This window comes from Camellia sinensis, chromosome 7 (assembly GCF_055761805.1).
Source record: "Camellia sinensis isolate YWXY chromosome 7, ASM5576180v1, whole genome shotgun sequence".
In the NCBI taxonomy this organism is placed as follows: domain Eukaryota; kingdom Viridiplantae; phylum Streptophyta; class Magnoliopsida; order Ericales; family Theaceae; genus Camellia; species Camellia sinensis.
This window is the reverse complement of record NC_138967.1, coordinates 188,841,380-188,862,631: the sequence shown is the minus strand read 5'-3', so window position 1 is coordinate 188,862,631 and position 21,252 is coordinate 188,841,380. Positions and strand designations below refer to the sequence as shown.

Here is a 21,252-nt window from a genome sequence, read left to right as displayed (position 1 = left end):
ACCCTTTTCATCTACTTATGTTTCATTTAGTTCACATTATTTTCTTATGTTTCAATAAGTCCTATGGGTGACATAATTACTAAAATACCTTAATGTGAATGTTCACACCATCAATATAAATGTTTTATATCGTCAATGTGTAGGGGTCCGACTCATGTCGATTCTCGTGGGTGCCCGAAAAAATTCGAGTCAGACCGGGCCGGCCCACAAGCAAAAAAAAAAAGGCCCGGCTCAGCCCGTTGATAATATGAATATTCACATTGACAAGTTAACATTCACATTGATATGAGTGTAAAATTGGTCTGCGGCCCGTGGGCGGCCCGAAACCAGCCCATCGCCCCGCCCGGGCCCGGGCCGGCCCGTTCACAATATGAATATTCACATTGACATATTAACATTGACAAGAGTGTAAAATTGGCCCATGACCCGTTGGGCAGCCCGAAGCCCGGGCCCGGCCCAGCCCGTTGACAATGTGAATATTCACATTGACATGTTAACATTCACATTGATAGGAGTATAAAATTAGCCCACGGCCTGTGGCCGGCCCAAAACCCGTCTGCGGCTCGTGGGCTGCCCTGGGCGGGCCCGGGCCGACCCGTTGATAATGTAAATATTCACATTGACATGTTAACATTCACATTGATAAGAGTATAAAATTAACCCGCGCCTCATGGCTGTCCGAAACTAGCCCACGGCCCGTGGGCGGCCCGAGACGGGCCCGGCTCGGCCTGTTGAGAATGTAAATATTCACATTGACATATTAACATTCACATGGATAAGAGTGTAAAATTGACTCGCGTCCCATGGGCGACCCAGGGCGAGCCCGGTCCGGCCCGTTAACAATGTGAATATTCACATTGATAGGAGTGTAAAATTGGCCCGTGGCCCGAAGCCCGTCTGCTGCCCAGGGCGAGCCCGGCCCGGCTTGTTGACAATGTGAATATTCACATTGACATATTAACATTAACATTGATAAGAGTGTAAAATTAACCCATGAGCCGTGGGCAGCCCGAAGCCCGGCCCCGGGCCGACGCGGGCCCGGCCCGTTGACAACGTGAATATTCACATTGACATGTTAACATTCACATTGATAAGAGTGTAACATTAGCCCGTGCCCCGTGGTTACCCAAAACACGCCCACGGCCCGTGGGCGGCTCGAGGCGGGCCCGGCCCAGCCTGTTGATAATGTGAATATTCACATTGACATGTTAACATTCACATTGATGAGAGTATAAAATTGACTCACGTCCCGTGGGCGGCCTGGGTTTGGGTCCGAGCCTACTCCGGGCCGTGGGCGAGCTTCGGGCAGCGGACAAGTTTTATACTCCTATCAATGTTAATGTTAACATGTCAATGTAAATATTCACATTGTCACGGGTCGGGCCAAGCCCGCCTCGGACTGCGATCGGGCTTCGGGCCGCCCACGGGCTGCGGGCCAATTTTACACTCCTATCAATGTGAATGTTAACATGTCAATGTGAATATTCACATTGTCAACGGGCCGGGCCGGGGCCGCCCCGGGCTGCGGGCGGGCTTTTGGCCGCCCATGGGCCGCGGCCTAATTTTATACTTTTATCAGCGTGAATATTCACATTGTCAACGGGCCGGACCGGGCTCGCCCCGGGCTGCCCATGGGCCGCGGGCGGGTTTCGCGCCGCCACGGGGCGGGGGCAAATTTTACACTCCTATTAATGTGAATTTTAACATGTCAATGTGAATATTCACATTGTCAATGGGCTGGGCCGGCCCTGGCTCGTGGGTGGGTTTCGGGCCGCACACGGACCAATTTACATTCCTACAAATGTGAATTTTAAAATATGAATGTTCACATAATTAAATTGTTAATCGTTAAAAAAATATTTATAAGGGTATCAAAATTAAATATAAGGGCATAAGTGTCCAAGAAAATAGTGTAAATCAAGAAAATGGACTTTATGGAATAAAACTATACATACATGGGACTAAATGGGTTAAAAAATTCATTCATGGACTTCTTGGGTTAAAACACTTCTAAATTGGACTTATCAATAAAAATCTCTAATTTTTTTAATTTATTTTCAAAATTAATTTCTATTTAAAATTAGATAAAAAAATATTATTTTAACTGTGACATAACATAAAAATATATATATAATATTATATTAAGATTTGAGTTAGAATCGTGAGTTATATATAATATAATATTTTTATATTATGTGACTATCAATATATTATTTTTCAAATAATTTTAAATATAAGTTAGATTTTGTATAAAATTGAAAAAATTGAGGGAAAAAAAAAAACTTGAGGGTGCCAAGGTGAAAGATAGTCAAATATATAGTGGTATAAGAGCATCTCTGTTTTATATCTTAAAATATTATTAAAAAATTCATTTCTTATTTTAAGAATCAATTTTCTATTTAATTCTCTCAACAGATTCCCTATTATTTCCCTATTCTATTAACAAACTTCATTTTTTTTCTCTATTTTATTAAAATATAATTTTTAATTATAAATTTTTAAAAAATAAAAATCATAAATGTGTATTGCAGTCCCTAAATAAAACAAAGCAAAAAAACAAAAAAGACTTATAAGGGAGCTACAATGAGAGCATCTCTAATAGAATTCTTAAATTCCATCCTTACCTATATTTAGGGGTGGGCGCGGGTCGGTTGCGGCCACGGAACCTCCAATCCGCTATTCGTTCGCCAGATTGGCGGATTGAAGAAAATAAATCCGCATCCGTCCGCCAATTCGGCGGATGTGGATTGAGCGGATTGGCGGTTTGGCGAATGGATGCGAATCGGTTTGGCAGTTTAAAATTTTATAAATTTTCAACATAATTCAACTTGTGCACTTTCTCAAAAAAAAAAAAAAAAGAAAGAAAGTATTACAGTCAATGACTTAAAAAAGTATTACAATCACTATATGCCTTATCTAAAGAAAGAAAGTTTAAAACTTTATAATATCACGATCACTGCATGCCTCATCCACATATTATAATCACAGCATGATTCATCCACATAAAGTATTACAATCCGTGATTCTTAAAATATAATAACAATTCAAACCACCAAAACCATGAACAGAACAGTAGTAGAGATTGTATGTCTCTGTATTGTTACATCTACATATGTTTTTGAAAACAAAAACCAACCAGCATATATCATATTTTCTATTTATTATTTTTAGATTTAGATTTAAAAACCAAAAAATATAGATAAATAATAAGTTTATTTTTTCAATTCAAAAAATATATTCAAATTGAAAACTTTTTTTCAACATAATATTTAAACTCTTTTTCAATTGAAAACACAAACATAATATTTAAACAAATTGAAAACACAAAATCTTATAAATTACTAGGGGTGCTCGTGGTTTGGCGGTTCGGTTGTGGCCAAATAAATCTCAAATCCACCATCCGTCCGCCAAATTGGCAGATTAAAGAAAATCAATCCACAATCGTTCGCTCGTAATCACGCATCCGTCCAAAATGCGGCGGATCGGTTCGGTTCGTTCGGTTTTGGCGGATCGGTATATCCGCTGCTCACCCCTACCTATATTTAAGTGATTAGTGGTTCCCTATACCCTTCCATTAGAGCCTTCAAACACTTCCCTAAGATAGGAATTGTTGGGAGTCACTGTAGCTCCCTTTTAATTTTATTTTTTATTTTTGCTTTGTTTGTTTAGGGACTGCAATACATATTTATGATTTTTATTTTTATTTTAAATTTATAATTAAAAATTATATTTTAATAAAATAGAGAAAAAATAGGGAGTTTGTTAATAGAATAGAGAAATAATAGGGAGTTTGTTGGGAGAAATAAATGAAAAAGTGATTCTTAAAATAGGGGATGAATTTTTTAATAATATTTTAGGGTAAAATTTAGGTAATCTGATAGGGATGCTCTAACTCTCTACAAATAGAGAGTCACTATAACAATTTATATTTTAAGAAAATATTTAAGGGCTTTAATAGAAGGGAACTGGGAGCTACTAATCCCTTAAAATAGATAAGGATGGAATATAAGAGTTCTATTAAGATGCTCTAATTTACTCAATTAAAAGTTGGCTATCGAGTTAAAACGGTGTCGTTTATTAATTTAAAATTGGAAATCCAGTTGTGTCGTTTCTGAAATGAGGCCCATTTGAGCTAGAACATCTTTATAGGTGGCCCTTTATGTGCAACCGACTTCAAGGCTAGGCCCAAGTAATTTGACAAATTACCCAATACACAATTAAGAATAAATTACTTAATGAACTCGTGACGTAAATAATTTTAATTTTTACTTATTTTGAAATTTGTTAGTTTTGTAAGCTTAGTTTTCGATAAATTTATATTTCGGTAATGCTATGTAGCTCGAAAGAGCTTCCCCGAATTTCCCCCAAAACGAAAACGATGCCGTTTTCGGCGTTTTCTTTTTTTTTTTTTTTTTAGAAGAAAAAGAAGAAAATCAGAAGGAAGAAGAAGAAGGAAGGAGGAAGGAGGAGGAGGAGGGACTGGAGGGGGCCAACAAATTGGGCTGGAGGCAGAGAAGGGGCGGGGGCTGCGAGGTAGAGGCTGCAATGACGATCGGCGGAGGCGGGGCTATGACGATGGGCAGAGGCGACGGCGGGCGGAGGGTGCTGCGACGACGACCTGCCTCCTCTCTCTCTCTCTCTTTCTCTCTCTCCCTCTCCCTCTCCTTCTCCTCTCCCTCTGTTTCAGACCTGCAAGACGAAGAAGAAGAAGAAAAAAAAAAAGAATGCCCAAAACGGCGGCGTTTTGGGCATTCGGGGGATTAGGGGCAGAAAATTCGAGTTACAAATCATTATTCTTTATATTTTTATAAAAAATAATTATTTAAACTCAACTTTATTAAAAAAAAAAAACAGATTGATTCGAAAGAATAATTAAGCCAAATTTAAATATATTTTCAAAATGATTGAGATTTCAAATATAAAGCTTAAACAAATCTACTACTCTTTATACATTTAGACGCCTAACTAAAATTGGCATGAGCATTCTCATAGGATTCCAAAAAACAAGCTGTGGAAGTTGGGTGTGGCAGTTGTGATGCAGCTGTGGAAACATTGATCCCTTGTGTTAAGGAGTGTGATGTGGCGCAACAAGTTTGGGCTTTGAGTCCACTTCCGCTAGTTTCGGGTATTGGGTTTGGTACTGCCTTCTATCAATGGGCGGTTGGGGTCGAAAAGCAAGTTGATGAGGCAGTTTTGGGCTGTTCTTTGGGATGTGTTGGGTTTTACGGACTGCCGGAAACCAAGCTATTTTCAATAATGTTAATCGGGTAGCCATGGAGATTGTCCATGAAATTTAGGGGAAACTATTCAATAATACTCTTTAACTAATCATTATTTAATATGCTTCATCAATTACCTAACACAATACATTACTTATTCACATTCTTCACTTATCACAATGTTATGAAATATCACATGTCTATATTCTAGGATTACTGAATAATTATCTGTAATTTAGTACAGGAATTCTGTCAAGTAAGAGCTCGAGTGCAAGGTATTCGGGTATGTGCTAATCCGGAGAAATGGAGGCCACCAGCAGATGGAGTGTTCAAGATTAATTTCGACACGGCAGTGTTTGGAGAGCTGGAAGCCATTGGGGTGGTGTGATAGTTCGTGATGCTCACGGCCAGGTTATTGCCTCCATGTCGGAAGGACTTCAACATTGGGTAGAAGTGGACTGTGCTGATGCTTTGGCGGCGGCTAGAGCCGTTGAATTTGCTGCAAAGCTGGGTTTAGGTCCTATACATTTGGAAGGGGATTCGTTGGCTATTATCGAATCATTCCAAAGTGATGGACTCATGTTATCTTCTTTTGGGCATATTCTCCAAGGTGCTATTAGTGCAAGACGATGCTTTCCCAAGTTTTTGCTGCTTTCATGTGCTGCGAGGTGGTAATAAGGCTGCTCACGTGTCGCATGATGGGTTGCGTGAATGGCTTGAGTGTGGATGGAAGATGTGCCTGCTGAGTTATTCAGAATTATTCGGTTTTAGTCGGTTTAGTTCTACTTACTTACCTTTCTAAAAAAAATGAGAACAAGCCAATTAATAGTGACTAGCTATGTTTGTTATTACATCTGTTCAAGATTAATTTCGACGTTCGGCTTATTCTTACTTAAAACAAAATATAGGGTTTATTCTTACTACAAAACAAAATATCTAAAAAAGTTTAGAATATCTAAAACTATAAAACAAAACACATGGCTTATTTTACTTAAAAAAGTTTATTACTTCATTAAAATTTAGAGTGGAAACCAAACATCCATAAACAGTTGATAATGCATCTAAATAAAAGACAAACTAGTAGTAGTAGACAATAGTAATAACAATTGGAGACATATGGTTCTCTCCTCCTCAAGGCAGTCCATCTCCACCTCCGAGGCCTCCACCAGCTCCTCCACCGAATCCTCCGCCAGCACCACCGCCAAGTCCTCCACCAGCACCACCGCCACCACCAAACCCTCCACCAGCACCACCGCCAGCTCCCCCACCAAGTCCACCCCCGCTTCCAAACCCACCACCAGTTCCTCCTCCAAACCCAGACCCACCACCTAATCCTCCACCAGCACCAAGCCCTCCACCACCACCTCCTCCGAGTCCACCACCAGCCCCCCCTCCAAATCCAGCTCCCCCACCTGCACCTCCTCCTCCACCCAACCCACCACCGCCGCCTAATCCACCTCCGCCTCCTAACCCACCACCCTTAAAGAATGTTTTCTCGTCCTCAAAAGAACCCTTTGAGCTCACAAGCTTTCTTGCATTGGTGGTGCAAACAAGAGCACCCACAACAACAAGAATGAGAAACCTGAAACTCATCTTTTGTTGCGAGTGCGCGAATGTGAAGAAGAAGATGAGTTTGATTGTGGTGAGCAATGAGGAGTTTGGAGACGGATTATATAGAGAGATATGAGAAGGGTAAATGATGATGTAGAAGAGAGTCCGTATACAACAATGTTAGGTATCATGAAAAGTCTTTCATAAAAATGATCATGAAAGATTTGTGACATTTAAATTACACTTAGAATAAAGCACCACACACTAATCAAGGTAATCTAAGGGTTACAAATCTTTCATGATTATTTTCATAAAAGACTTTTCATGATCCCTAACATTTTTCTATTTTGAGTAGGACAGTCATTATACTTTCAATAATGCTATTCTATTCTAAAAATTAAATTTACTTTGTATAGTAATTCTCTCTTTATTAGTCAATTATCTCGCATCATTGAATCTAAAAAACTAAGCCTAAAAAATGATATGATATCCACATATTTAGACCAATTATATTTTATGTATTGTTGATGTATTAAAAAAAATATGCAATAAGTTTTTTATTTTTTTATTTTTAAGAAGAGGACCGTTGAGAGAGGGGTTTTAAATAAGATCATCTTATCTATCTGAAAACCACGTTGGCAAGAGTAAATGCAATCTCTATTCTCTCAACTGTATCTGTTTTTGACGAAGAGAGAAACAGCTTGGCCCCTTCACTGACAATCTCCAACTAGAGTTATCAATTTCTTTGGTGTTGTGGGGGCACGTCGACTTTTTGATCTAGCATTTACACGAGTTTAGCACCTGTTTTTTTAGACTCTGTCTTCAGTGGTCTGTATTCTTACACATCTCTCTTCACATTTCTTGTGTTGTCTTGTAAGTGGTAATAACAATGCCGAAAGGTATTTTGAGCAGTAAATACAGAATTGAAAATAAAGATTCAAGTTTTGAAAATCACATGTCCTCTTTAAACAATGAAAAATGATGTAATAGTCTATTTTTTAAATTTAATGATATAAAAAAAAACGATGGATTGATACATATATATAAAAACAAAATATCTTAAATATTTTAATAGACCGTCACATTATTGAATTTGAGAAGTTAGTCTAATTTTTAAGTTAGAGTAACACTACTCTTAAATATTATTCACTCTGTTAGTTTTAGTTTTTAGAATTCATTTTTTATAAAATTTTACTATTTCGTTTTCTGAATTTTTTTGTTTTCACTTAATTTTTTTAATATTTTAAGCAAATTTTTAAAATTTTTAGACACACCTCACATAAATATACTTAAAAATATATAGTATTTATGAAAAAAATCTTTAAAAAAATCAAAAATACCAGAAATACAAAAAAAAAAACAAAAATTTAGTACATTTTTTTTGTATTTTTGTATATTTATTCATTTTATAAAATATTTTTTCACGAATATTTTACTATTTAGATACATCTAAGTAAAGTACATATAAAAAGTAAAAAAAAAATACTTAAAAATTTAAAAATATTCACTAAAATAAAAAAAAATACGAAAAATAAAAAATTAATTTTTAAAAACTAAAACAAAACACAATGATTATTATTATTTTAGTGAGACTTGGCTATTACTCTCAATGGAAGTGTTGTATACATTTGTTGCACTATTTGGACAGAGTAATTGGGTTGGAAAAATATAAATATGATATGACAATATAGCATATAAGGATTTTAGGTATTAATTTTTTTTAAATAATTTTTTTTTTGTAATAAGTTTTTAGAGACTTCTGTGGTTGAGATTGTCATTGCTAAAAGATTATGCCAAAAGGCAAAACAAAAAATAAAAAAAATTAGCAACAAAATTTTAAAAATATAGTTAATAAATATACTTTTAGAGACAAAATAATTTAAGATTAAAAAGGTTTACTTTTTTAGGCAAAAAATGAATAGTAATTCATTACTAAATATCTAATTTTGTTATTAAAAATGTAATAATACACTTTTAATAACTAAAATATTTCGGGTTGTTTTGGCAACATACATAAAAAATAAAAAAATAAAAAAATCAGTTTTTAACCCATTTTAAGCCACATCACCTCTCACATAAAACAATGAAAAAATTTTAAAAAATCAACTTTTAACCATTTTCCAAAACAATTTTCGTCTCTAACTTTTTTTCTTCTAAATTCTTAATTTGTTGTAACGTGTATATATTGAGATCAAAGTCACTCCTATAAAATTTAACAATGTTAAGAACATATAATTTAAATATAAAATTAGAACCCAAAAAAATATAGATGAACAAGATTTTAGTTGGACTCATTTTTTAAAAAATTTATCTAATCATTTGTTTTATATTTAGATCTCGTTTGTTAATTATATATTTTAGCTAAAAAGTTTAAAAAAAATCATTATAAATTTTTATATCACTCTCTTTATTTTTCTATATATTTTTAAAATAATTATTAAAATAATCTATTTTCAAACAAGATCTAAGTTGTATTTAATTTATGTGTTATTAGATTTATTGCACACCAAAAATTTGATTGATTGAAATATGCATTTATGAGAGTACGATGCTAACGACTCACTGAACTAGTCGTCCACACCATGTGGCATCATAAATTTATGACATTGTGGGTCGTATAGCAGTTTAATTAGAATTTAAAGCCTAGTCAATTTGTCCATATTATTGGTGTTTGGCGTAAATGAGATTTATTTATTTTATTTTTTTTATAACCAAGTGTCCGGATCAGTACCCCTTCGAAGTATCGTACCTCGACAAATCTCCTAGTGAGGAGCATACTCCTAGGTTCCTAATCCCTTGCTCTTAACCAACTGGGCTACCCTTACGGGTTAATGCGATTTATTTATAATTTTATCTTTATATTTTGTAAGAGATTTTTGGATTGATAAATGAAGAATGTAGGATGAATTTGAAAACTATTTAGTAGTTATTCTATAATAACGGTTTAGCAATAATTTATGGGTTAATTACATTAAAAATATTATTTTATCCTATTTATTTATGAACTTGTACATATTAATTCACTAATATATATCTTTTAGAAGTGATAAAATTTTATAATTAAAAAGTCAAAATGTACGAGTTCACATATAAGAGAAACTCGCTAATAATTGAGAAAGTTTTAATATAATTAATCCATTATTTTATGAGTAATGTTGAAAAATAACAAAACTTGTGACAAATTTTAAATGGTGTGTTTTATATAATGAAATATTAGCATATCACCCGTGCTATGCACAGATTGTGTTTACAATTATCTATATATATGTGAATTGCAATTTTTAAATGTTTTCTTTTTTTCGTTTTTTATATTATATTAAAGTTTATTATTTTGATAATAATCATATGTGTTAGACTTTTTAAGGAATTAAATGTCTTTTTTTTATTATATTATATTAAATTTTAATATTTTGATAATAATCATATGTGTTAGATTTTTCAAGAAATTTTTTTTATACTTGTTCTTAATGCATTAAAGTGTTATTATGAGGGATAATAATCATATGTGTTGGGACTTTTCAAGAAATTCATATGTTTTGGATTTCAAATAATTTTTTTTATGCGTGCTCTTAATGCATTAAAGTGTTGTTATGAGGGTAAGACTTGGGGGTTGGGAGAAGTTAATAAACGCTAAGGTTTTTTTATTTTTTTAAATCAAAAAATCAAGAAAATTAGATTGGGAGATTGGAGCTCCCACAAGGCTTGGGATTAAAAATCTCATTTTGCTTAATATATAGTACTAGCCTATCACCCGTGCTATGCACGAGATAATTATAAATATTTATATTTGTTTTAGATTTTTTTTAATATATAAATTATGTTTTTTTAAGATTTTTTATAAAAATAATTTAACAATCTTATCACTAATCATAGTGTACGAGAGGAGTTGAAAACGATACTGTAGTAACTATACACAGATTGTATCTATAATTATTTGTATGGAGGGATTTTAAATGCTGATCAAGGGATTTTGACCAAATCAATAAATGCAGGCATGTGGAAAGACATGTAGATTGAAAAAAGTTAATAAATGTTGATCAGGAGATTTTGACCAAATCAATAAATGCTGAGTTTTTTTTTTTTAAATAAAAAATTTAGAAATTCAAATTGAGATTATTTAGAGCCATTGAACAAACTACAATCACTTACAATTTTTTTTCAAAAAACACAGTGAGTTAAAAAAATCAATTACAATTTTTTTTTCAAAATACAATCTAATCATTATCAATAATTGGTACTTTAAAAACCAAATCAGAAAAAAATCAAATCAAATCAAATCACAAATATTTTTATGCTATCTAACTACAATCATATTTTTTTCATAAATAATTGTAAAGAAAAACCATTAAAACAGTAAATAAAAGATTAAATCACATTAAAAAAAAAAGAACCATTGAACAAACTACAATCGCATCACATTTTTCTCATAATAAAATAAATAAATAAATAAAAGAACCATTGACTAATTACAATCACATTAAAAAAAAAAACCATTGAATTAACTACAATCACATTTTTTTTCTTTGTGAGTGCTTATGTTTATATAACTTCAGTCATATTAAAAATAAAATTAAAATAGTAAATAAAAAGATTAAATAACATTAAAAAAAACCCATTGAACTAACTACAACAATCATATTAAAAAAATAGTCGTTGAAACAAGCTACAATCACATCACATTACAATCGCATTTTTTTTCTTTGTGAGTGTTTATGTTTATTTAACTTCAATCATATTAAAAATAAAATTAAAATAGTAAATAAAAAGATTAAATAACATTAAAAAAAACCATTGAACTAACTACAACAATCATATTAAAAAAAAGAGCCATTGAACAAACTATAATCACATCACATTTTTCCCATAATAAAATAAATAAATGAAAAAAAAAGAACTATTAAACTAACTATAATCACATTAAAAAAAAAAAGAATCATTCAACTAATTATAATCACATTTTTCTCTTTGTGAAGATTTATATTTATCTAACTTTAATCATATTAAAAAATCAAATTATAATTTTTTATTCGCTAAACAAATCACAAATATTTTTATGCACTATCTAACTACAATATTAAAACAGTAAACAAAAGGAAAAGTCAAGAAAGAAAAAACAAAAGAAGACTTACTGTTTGCATACGTGGTTACTGAAGTTGAAAGTGTAGAAGTTATAAGTCAAGAAGGAGAAAACAAAAAGGAGACTCACTATTTGCAATAGGTATGTGAAAAGTTAAAAAGAGTGTATGTGTGTGGGTGATTTTCCGACCACACTGCCCGCTTAGTAACCAGCTGGAGAGCACTGGCAGAATAGATGGCACCTGACGGACCTGCAACAGAAATATAAGAATCCCGCGGTGGTTTCGACCATCCGGGGGCACTCCGACGATCAAGTCAGTATATCTCTTAAAGATAAATCAAGTACTAAACTCACAAGCTTGAGTATCAAAAGCATACCTTAGACCCATGGGGGTGCCTCTCTTTTATAGCCAATCCAATCCTAGTCCCAATAGGAGCCTGGCCCTAATGGACTTAGGATTACTGCTAATCTGGAACTCCCAGTGGATTTAGGATAAACTCTCTAAGAGTCTTACCTTTACCCAAACTGAAGTCTTCTCCCAATCTAGGACTCTTGTCCTTATCCAAGTTGAGTTCCCTCTTCATTCTAGGACTCTTGCCCCTTATCCGCTTATCTCGGATTCCGATATCTTCGGAGGAAACCTCGGCCTAGCCGAGATGACCTCGGCACAACGACCAAGACACGTGGCACCTCGGCTGACACGTCGGCGTCACCTTGCCACGTGTTGATACTCAGAAAATATATCCCTACAACTGCCCCCTAGATTCTATTACCTCGGCATTCTGAGGTGATGGAACCTACACTGTTCGTTCATCTATGCCCCTCTGTCTGAAAACTTGCCGACCTCAAAGTTCCCTGGACTTTGCTGTCCATTTCTGTCAAGTATCAAGATTCATGCCTTCCAAGCCGCTTGAAATCACACCTCCTAGCCGAGGTTCTGGTTCCATTAATTCGTAAACTTCAAGAGCTTTGCAACTGCTCCACTCACACTCTCTGGTGAGTTCCCGATTTCCAGTCACCTATTTGACTCCGGCGATTTTCATATCGGCGTTCATTTCACTTTTGTAGGTTCATAAACCCTTACTTTTTTATTAAGCTCAATCTTTCATAACTCTTCTGATTTACTTTGAATCTGTTTATTTGTCATCTGTGGCCTTCTGTTCTCGTCTGTCTTCAAGTTTTTGATTTCTTATTTGCTAAAATGCCTGGAATTGTTCTTTGTCATATCCGCTTTCTGTTGCGAGCATCATGTCTGGTTCATTACTTTCTTGTTCTTCACATACTTACTTAGTGCCTGTGCACTTGGCTTTATTTTTTGAACTTTTGTCATCTTCTTGACTTCTGTTTTTCTCTTTTTTCATTTAATCCTCTAGCTTCTTCGCTTTCTAGCTCTTTTGCTTGAATCCGCCATTTGTTCCAAGCTTTCAAGCTTCTACAACTGTCTTCGTTTCTCTCATTCGGTGAAGCTTTACGTCATTCTGTCATTGTCGTCAGACTTCGGCAATTCTTATTCCGGCTTCCCTCTTTTTGGTAAGCCACTGTTCCTCCTGGTTTTATTTATTGTTGCTTTCCAAGAAGCTCTGCTTCATTGTTAATCACCATTGTTTGTTTTACCCGTTATTTCCAAATCATCTTCTTAAATACACACTGTTCACACATCTGTTGATTTTTACCACTGTTCTTGGCTTGACACACTTGTGCAATCTTTTTGCCTTGATTTCTTGATAGCTTCATCATCATTCTTGATTACGAATTACATTCATGTTTCTGTTTTTTGTGTCTTTTTCCAGATTCTTGCTTTCAATCTTTGCCTTCAAACTCCGAGGTGCCAATCGCCAAGAAGAGCTTTGATCAAACTCTTCAGGAGGTCGATACTGAGCTCGTGGCTGAGAAGGCTGCTGAGAAGTTCTTTCCAACTGTCTTCTGGGGGTGAGACACAACCTACCGCTGATGCCGAGTAGTTTGCTTCCTTCTTGAAATTGATGCCGAGGTAGAGGTAGAGAAGCTCCTCCAACTGACTGCCGAGGCTGAACCATTGTCGTCCGTCGAAGCAGATTAGTCCGACGTTCTTGCTTTCAGTCCCTAGTTCTTTAAGGTCTTCATTTTTGTACTTGCCAACCTTCTCAGCTCTTAACAAGCTAATTGGTCATCCCGGTTGATCATATCTCGGAAACGTCTTTCAGTGTTTATCTCGGCTATACCAAACTTGTAAATTGCTACAAATTTCAACAAGTGGTAGACTTCATAATCTTTGGTTAACTCATTTTGTAATTTTGCTCAAAAATTTCAACAAGTGTTAACATTCCTTGCTCCTTAATTATCATTCATTTCCCCTGCACCTTCTCCCTGCCCCCTAATGTGAACGTTAGGATCACATTAGGGAAGTGGGCTTCGTGCTGTAGTCACGGACCTGATGTGTTCTTCTTTTGCCAATGTATTAAAACTTCTGGTATTTAATTCACCCCCTTTAGACCCTCTTTCTCTTGGCCTTTGCAAACTATTATCGCTGTTTCCTGAAGCATTTATTCCTTTCACAATTCTGGTCACCACTTCTGGCGTGCACTTTAGTGGTTCTAATCAAAACGACGTTTGACTCCGGCGAATCTTTTGCCGACATTTAACTTTGTGCACTCTTTAACTTGTAAATTCGCTCAGAATTTAAACATCATTTCGGTTTAACTTCGGTTAAGTATCATCTCGGTTTAACTTCGGTTAAACATCACCTCAGTTTAACTTCGGTTAAACATCATCTCGGCTTAACTTCGGTTAAGCATCATCTCAGTTTTTGAAGTTTTTCCTTTTTTTTGTCGCTGGCTCCTTGCCGACATCATCTAGTTCCTCTATGTCCTCGTTTTCAATCTCTACCTTATCTAGTTCTCGAATGCTGCTGGTGGATTTCATTGTTGCCATAGAGCAATTCTCCGTATGTGGTTGATCTCCTCTGACTTCTTCAATCCCATGTTCTGTTGGGAACCGCAATAGTTGATGCAATGTTGAGGGAACTGCCCCCATTGCATGCAACCATGATCTTCCCAAGATTTGTAAGGAGATGGAGTGTCGATGATGGTGAATTCTGTTGTGATCTTTCTGGTGCCAGCCTGCACCTCCAAGCTTACTGCTCTCAGTGACCATGTCGGCGTTCCATTGAACCCAACCATTGGGCCATTGGGTTACTCCATATCGTCTAGATGAAGGCCAAGCTCCTTGTAACATCGGATATACATGATGTCACAAGAGCTTCCTTGGTCAATCAGGATGCATTTCACTTGGCACTCCCCAACCTGGAGGGATACTACCAAAGCATCATTATGCGGGTGCTGGACCATCTCGAGGTCGGCTTCGGTATAAGACATTACTGGTCCCAAGCATTCATCTGCCCGATGTCTCTTGTCCCCGACTTGGTAGACATGTTGCAGGTGCTTTCACCTTCTGAGTCTCCCCCCTGATTCCGTTCTCGTTGACCCTCGAGTGAATTACATTAATTACCCGAGGTCTTCCTGCCTGAGGTTGTTGTGCTGGGGAAGGCGGAGCTGCTGGCGCCCGAGGCAGTTTTGTCTGTTCTTCTTTTGTTCTGGTCTCATCGACGAGGTCCCTTCAGATTGCCTTGCCTCATCAGATCTTCTAAGTGAGCTTTTAGTATTCTGCAGACCTGAGTCATACGCCCGCCTTCAACATATACCTTTAACTGTGCAATCTCCTCGGGGTTACATACCTTGGGTATAATACTTTTGCTTCGGCAAGATACTGACCTGTAAACTTTTCATAAATTCTAACAAGTGTGAAACATATACTACTCAATGTTAACTTTGCGAACTTTTTCTCAAGTTTCAACAAGTGTTAAAACGGTGATCACGGTCTAGCCTACTTGTAAATTGCTACAAATTTCAACAAGGATCTACTGTAACAGGGGTCAACAAGGATTAACATAACAAGTGTTAAACAATAATCTATTTGTAAATTACTACGAATTTCAACAAGTGTTTAAACAATATACTTAGCTTTTACCTCAACTTGTAAATTGCTGCAAATTTCAACAGATGATCACATGTTGGCTTAACATTATCTTGTAAATTGCTACAAATTTCAACAAGTGTTAAGCATCTTCTCCGGTTTAACCAACCTGTAGATTGCTACAAGTGTTTAGCAATAACCTCGGCTTTACTTCAACTTGTAAATTGCTACAAATTTCAACAAGTGAAGAGAAACAGTAATCTCGGCTTAACTTCAACTTGTAAATTGCTACAAATTTCAACAAGTAAAGAGGAACAATAATCTCGGCTTAACTTCAACTTGTAAATTGCTACAAATTTCAACAAGTGAAGATAAGGAATCAGCTTAACTCCAACTTGTAAATTGCTACAAATTTCAACAAGTGAAGATAAAGAATCAGCTTAATTTCAACTTGTAAATTGCTACAAATTTCAACAAGTGAATTAAGGAATCAGCTTAACTCCAACTTGTAAATTGCTACAAATTTCAACAAGTGAAGATAAGGAATCAGCTTAACTCCAACTTGTAAATTGCTACAAATTTCAACAAGTGAAGATAAGGAATCAGCTTAATTCCAACTTGTAAATTGCTACAAATTTCAACAAGTGAATTAAGGAATCAGCTTAACTCCAACTTGTAAATTGCTACAAATTTCAACAAGTGAAGATAAGGAATAATCTCGGCTTAAGCTTCAACTAAGCATCATCTCGGCTTCACTTCGGTTTAGACATCATCTGGGCTTAACTTCGGTTAAGCATCATCTCGGCTTAACTTCGATTAAGTATCATCTTCGGCTCAACTTCGGTTAAGCATTATCTTCGGCTTAACTTCGGTTAAGCATCATCTGCGGCTTAACTTCGGTTAAGCATGATCTTCGGCTTAATTTCGGTTAAGCATTATCTCGGCTTAACTTCGGTTAAGCATCATCTTCGGCTTAACTTCGATTAAGCATCATCTCGGCTTAACTTCGATTAAGTATCATCTTCGGCTCAACTTCGGTTAAGCATTATCTTCGGCTCAACTTCGGTTAAACATTATCTTCGGCTTAACTTCGGTTAAGCATGATCTTCGGCTTAACTTCAGTTAAGCATTATCTCGGCTTAACTTCGGTTAAGCATCATCTTCGGCTTAACTTCGATTAAGCATCATCTCGGCTTAACTTCAATTAAGTATCATCTTCGGCTCAACTTCGGTTAAGCATTATCTCGGCTTAACTTCGGTTAAGTATCGTCTTGGTTTAACCAACTTGTAAATTGCTGCAAATTTCAACAAGTGGTAAACACATTCTTCTTCTCTCTGCCCCCCAGTGTGAACTTAAAATCCACTTGGGTTCTCATCATACATGTAGCTTCGACCTTGTCGCCGAGGTTTAATTCAAGCCGAGGTTGTCGGCCTTGGTTTCTCTATTGATCTTACTTTGCTCCAACCTGAGTTTGATTTTCGGCCTCGCAACGGCGAGCCGTTTCTCTTTTCTTGTTCCGACGCCTTTGTTCCCGGCATGTCCTCCTCGGCCCTAGCATACTTCTCAATTCTGGCCAACTTTAGTCTGATCTTGTGTGTTTCCTTTTTATCTTCTGAGATCTGAGATCTGCTCATTGTGCTCTTCTCTTCTCGGACTCAGGTACCGGGATCTTATCTTCTGGAATCTTAGATCTGCTTACTCAGGTTGAGCTCTTCTTTTCTCGGACCTACTCATCTAGGCCGAGATCATGTCTTCTGGGATCTGGGATCCGGGATTTGCTCATTCAGGTTGAGCTCTTCTTTTCTCGAACCTACTTATCTAGGCCGAGATCATGTATTCTGGGATCTGGGATCCGGGATTTGCTCACTCAGGTTGAGCTCATCTATACTTGAATATTATCTCCTTGGGAGCGCTCATGCCCCCTGTCTTCGCATCCCTTCTGGAAGGGTCTTCGTTCCTCCGCAGGTATTATCCTTCCATACCTGGAGGTCATCTTCGTTATGATATCCGCTTCGATCTGTCGTCTTTGGTGCGTCACCTTCCTGGCTGCCGTCTTTCACTCCGTGACTCTGGTCACGAGTTTCTGTGTTGCGGTTGTCCCCTTCAACGTCGAGATCGATAGGTCTCCCACTCCCAGCAGGAGCATTGTCTCTAATCTGATCCTTCTGTCCGTCATTGGCCATCTATTCTTCTTTCTTTCCCACAGACGGCGCCAAATTGTGTGAGTGATTTTCCGACCACACTGCCCGCTTAGTAACCAGCTGGAGAGCACTGGTAGAATAGATGGCACCTGACGGACCTGCAACAGAAATATAAGAATCCCGCGGTGGTTTCGACCACCCGGGGGCACTCCGACGATCAAGTCAGTATATCTCTTAAAGATAAATCAAGTACTAAACTCACAAGCTTGAGTATCAAAAGCATACCTTAGACCCATGGGGGTGCCTCTCTTTTATAGCCAATCCAATCCTAGTCCCAATAGGAGCCTGGCCCTAATGGACTTAGGATTACTGTTAATCTGGAACTCCCAGTGGATTTAGGATAAACTCTCTAAGAGTCTTACCTTTACCCAAACTGAAGTCTTCTCCCAATCTAGGACTATTATCCTTATCCAAGTTGAGTTCCCTCTTCATTCTAGGACTCTTGCCCCTTATCCGCTTATCTCGGATTCCGATATCTTCGGAGGAAACCTCGGCCTAGCCGAGATGACCTCGGCACAACGACCAAGACACGTGGCACCTCGGCTGACACGTCGGCGTCACCTTGCCACGTGTTGATACTCATAAAATATATCCCTACAGTATGTATTGGAAAAATTAAAAAGACTTGGAAGAATTTAATAAATGCTAAGTTTTTTTTTTCAAAAAAAATTAAAAAAATTAAGAAATTAAGGTTTAGATATTGAAACTCCCACAAAACTTGTGGGTTAGAGATAGAAATAAATAAATAGATAGATATAGATATAGATAGAGATATTTACATTTGTTTTAATTTTTTTTAATATACAAATTATTTGTTTTGGAAAAGGTACTTCAATAATTATGAGAGAAGTCAAAAAATCTTGTGGGTTGAGAGAAATTAACAAATGCTGAGGTTATTTTTCTTTTTAAAAAAACAAAAAATTAAAAAATTAAGATTGGTATATTGGAGCTCCCACAAGCTTTGGGGGTTAAAAACTCCCTTTTGCTTAATATATAGTATAGATATAGATAGATAGATAGATAGATAGATAGATATATCTTTTTATTTTTATTTTTATTTTTGTGTAGTTTCTATTCGGGTAATTTTTTTTCAATTTATTTAAGATGGAGTTGTGGGTATCTTTTTTTTTTTTTAATTTAATTTATCTGTGATTTCCATTTGTTTTTAATTATTATTATTTAGGTAAGTTATGATGTGAGTTAGATATGTGATAGGCATGTGAGTTTTATTGATTTAAAGTTTATTCAGATAAGATTTAAAGTTTATTTAGATAAACTTTAAATATTTTTTTTTAGTTTTTTTTGTTATGTTATAATATAATATATAAAATATAGGTAGATATCTACAACTTTAATAAAAAATATTATCTGATTTAATGGGTTGGGAGAAGTCAATAAATGCTGAGTTTTTTTTTTAAATCAAAAAATTAGAAAATTTAGATTAGGAGATTGGAGCTCCTACAGGCCTTGGGGTTAAAAACCCCATTTTGCTTAATATATAGTATAGATAGATAGATGCGAATTTTAAATATTTATTTATTTATTTATTTTAAAAGTCTTCTTTTTTTCATTTTTGATATTATTTTAAAGTTTAATATTTTGATAATAATCATATGTGTTGGACTTTTCAATAATTTTTTTTATACTTGTTCTTAATGCATTAAAGCGTTATTATGATGGATAATAATCATATGTGTTGAGACTTTTCAAGGAATTCATATGTGTTGGATTTCAAAGAATTTTTTTTGTACTTGTTCTTAATGCAATAAAGTGTTATTATGAGGGTAAGACTTGGGAGTTTGGAGAAGTTAATAAATGCTAAGATTTTTTTTTTAAATAAAAAAATTAAAAAATTCAGATTGGGAAATTGGAGTTCCCACAAGGCTTCCCTTTTACTTAATATATAGTATAGATAGATGTTATTAAAAAAAAATTGCTATATATACTTATATTTAATGTTTATCAAATATATAAATAGATTTGAGTCCACCCTATTTACTAACATCAGTGGTGCTACATACCACTAAAAAGGGATCACTAAGCCAGCTCTAATGAGTTGGCAGTGTTGAAATTTAAAAAAAAAAAAAAAAACAAAGAGTAAAACATCACATCAATTGAGGCTATAGTATTTTTAGAGCTATTAGAGCTCATTATTTTAGAGCTCTTAAACAATTTTCTTACTAACATAGGTCCTACCATCTTTACTTCTAAATAAAATTATTGTGTCCCGAATTAAAACATCATACTTCAAATCATAGATAAAAATAGATTGAGAAATGTCCCCCACATATACAAGCGAAAGCGAGTGTGAATCTAAAATAATAAAATAATAAAAGAAATTAATTTAATTTGTACATTAGAGTAGTTAAACACCTAATTTTTTATCAAATATTTTCATCTTAAATAAATTTTATTTTTTAATTTTGTTAAACACCACCTACCTACCTGTGTCGTATTTCATTATTGGGCGAAGGTGGGTCATTTTTTATTACCTAAAAAAAGAAGGTGGGCCATTTTTCATGATTATTCTTCACTCAATAGTATAGGGACAAATAATTATTTTGTCTAAAAATAATAGAAATATAAAAGTAAGTAATTACATGTCTGTATCAAAAACACGAGAAATTTTTTAGTGTATATAGGGTAATTGCCATATTGTACCTTTATCTTCTTTTATTGGTTGAGAGAGTGAGAGCTACATTTATGTGTTGAATGATGAAGAGGCAATATGGGAGGCCATGGTTTTTATGATTGATTGAAAGCACCATGTGACATGCCATACCTTCCTAGTACCCAAGAATTTTTCCAAAAGCACATAAGAAAAATTTTGTAGTACAAATTTTTAGCAAAATTACTAAACAAAACTTTGAGTTTTACTTTTTTAACAAAATAAATCTTGAATATCTAATTTTGTTAATTTAAATTATAATATTTTGATTTATTTTCAATACCATCAACCTATTTTGTGAAGTAAAACTATATAAAAAAATGTAGGCTGTGTTTGGTTTGATTCTCAAATCATAATTCCACACTAATAATCAACTCTCTGTTTGATTACAGTTTTCAAGTCATAATTCCAAATCAATTTTAAAACACATTTTGAAAGCATGTTTGGTAACACAGAGAGTTTTTGAATTTTTTGTCTATCTGGTTGTCCTTCCAGACATCATCCTAGACATTTTTTGAATTTTTAGTCTATCCGGTCATCTCTCCGTATATTTTCCCAGACGTCCGACTGATTGACTACAACGA

General features: G+C 35.1%; 1 protein-coding gene across 1 annotated transcript; it reads right to left on the bottom strand.

Annotated features, from left to right (window-relative positions):
- Positions 1-6,201: 6,201 nt before the first annotated feature.
- Positions 6,202-6,909, bottom strand: GRP5 (glycine-rich protein 5). The gene has a single exon (XM_028213645.2). It carries the CDS (start codon positions 6,810-6,812, stop codon positions 6,351-6,353), a length of 462 nt encoding a protein of 153 aa, XP_028069446.2. The 5' UTR covers positions 6,813-6,909; the 3' UTR covers positions 6,202-6,350.
- Between the last annotated feature and the right edge of the window lie 14,343 nt (positions 6,910-21,252).

Excerpts from the sequence above, each read along its gene's own strand:
- GRP5 (XM_028213645.2), bottom strand. The coding sequence starts at position 6,812 with ATGAGTTTCAGGTTTCTCATTCTTGTTGTTGTGGGTGCTCTTGTTTGC.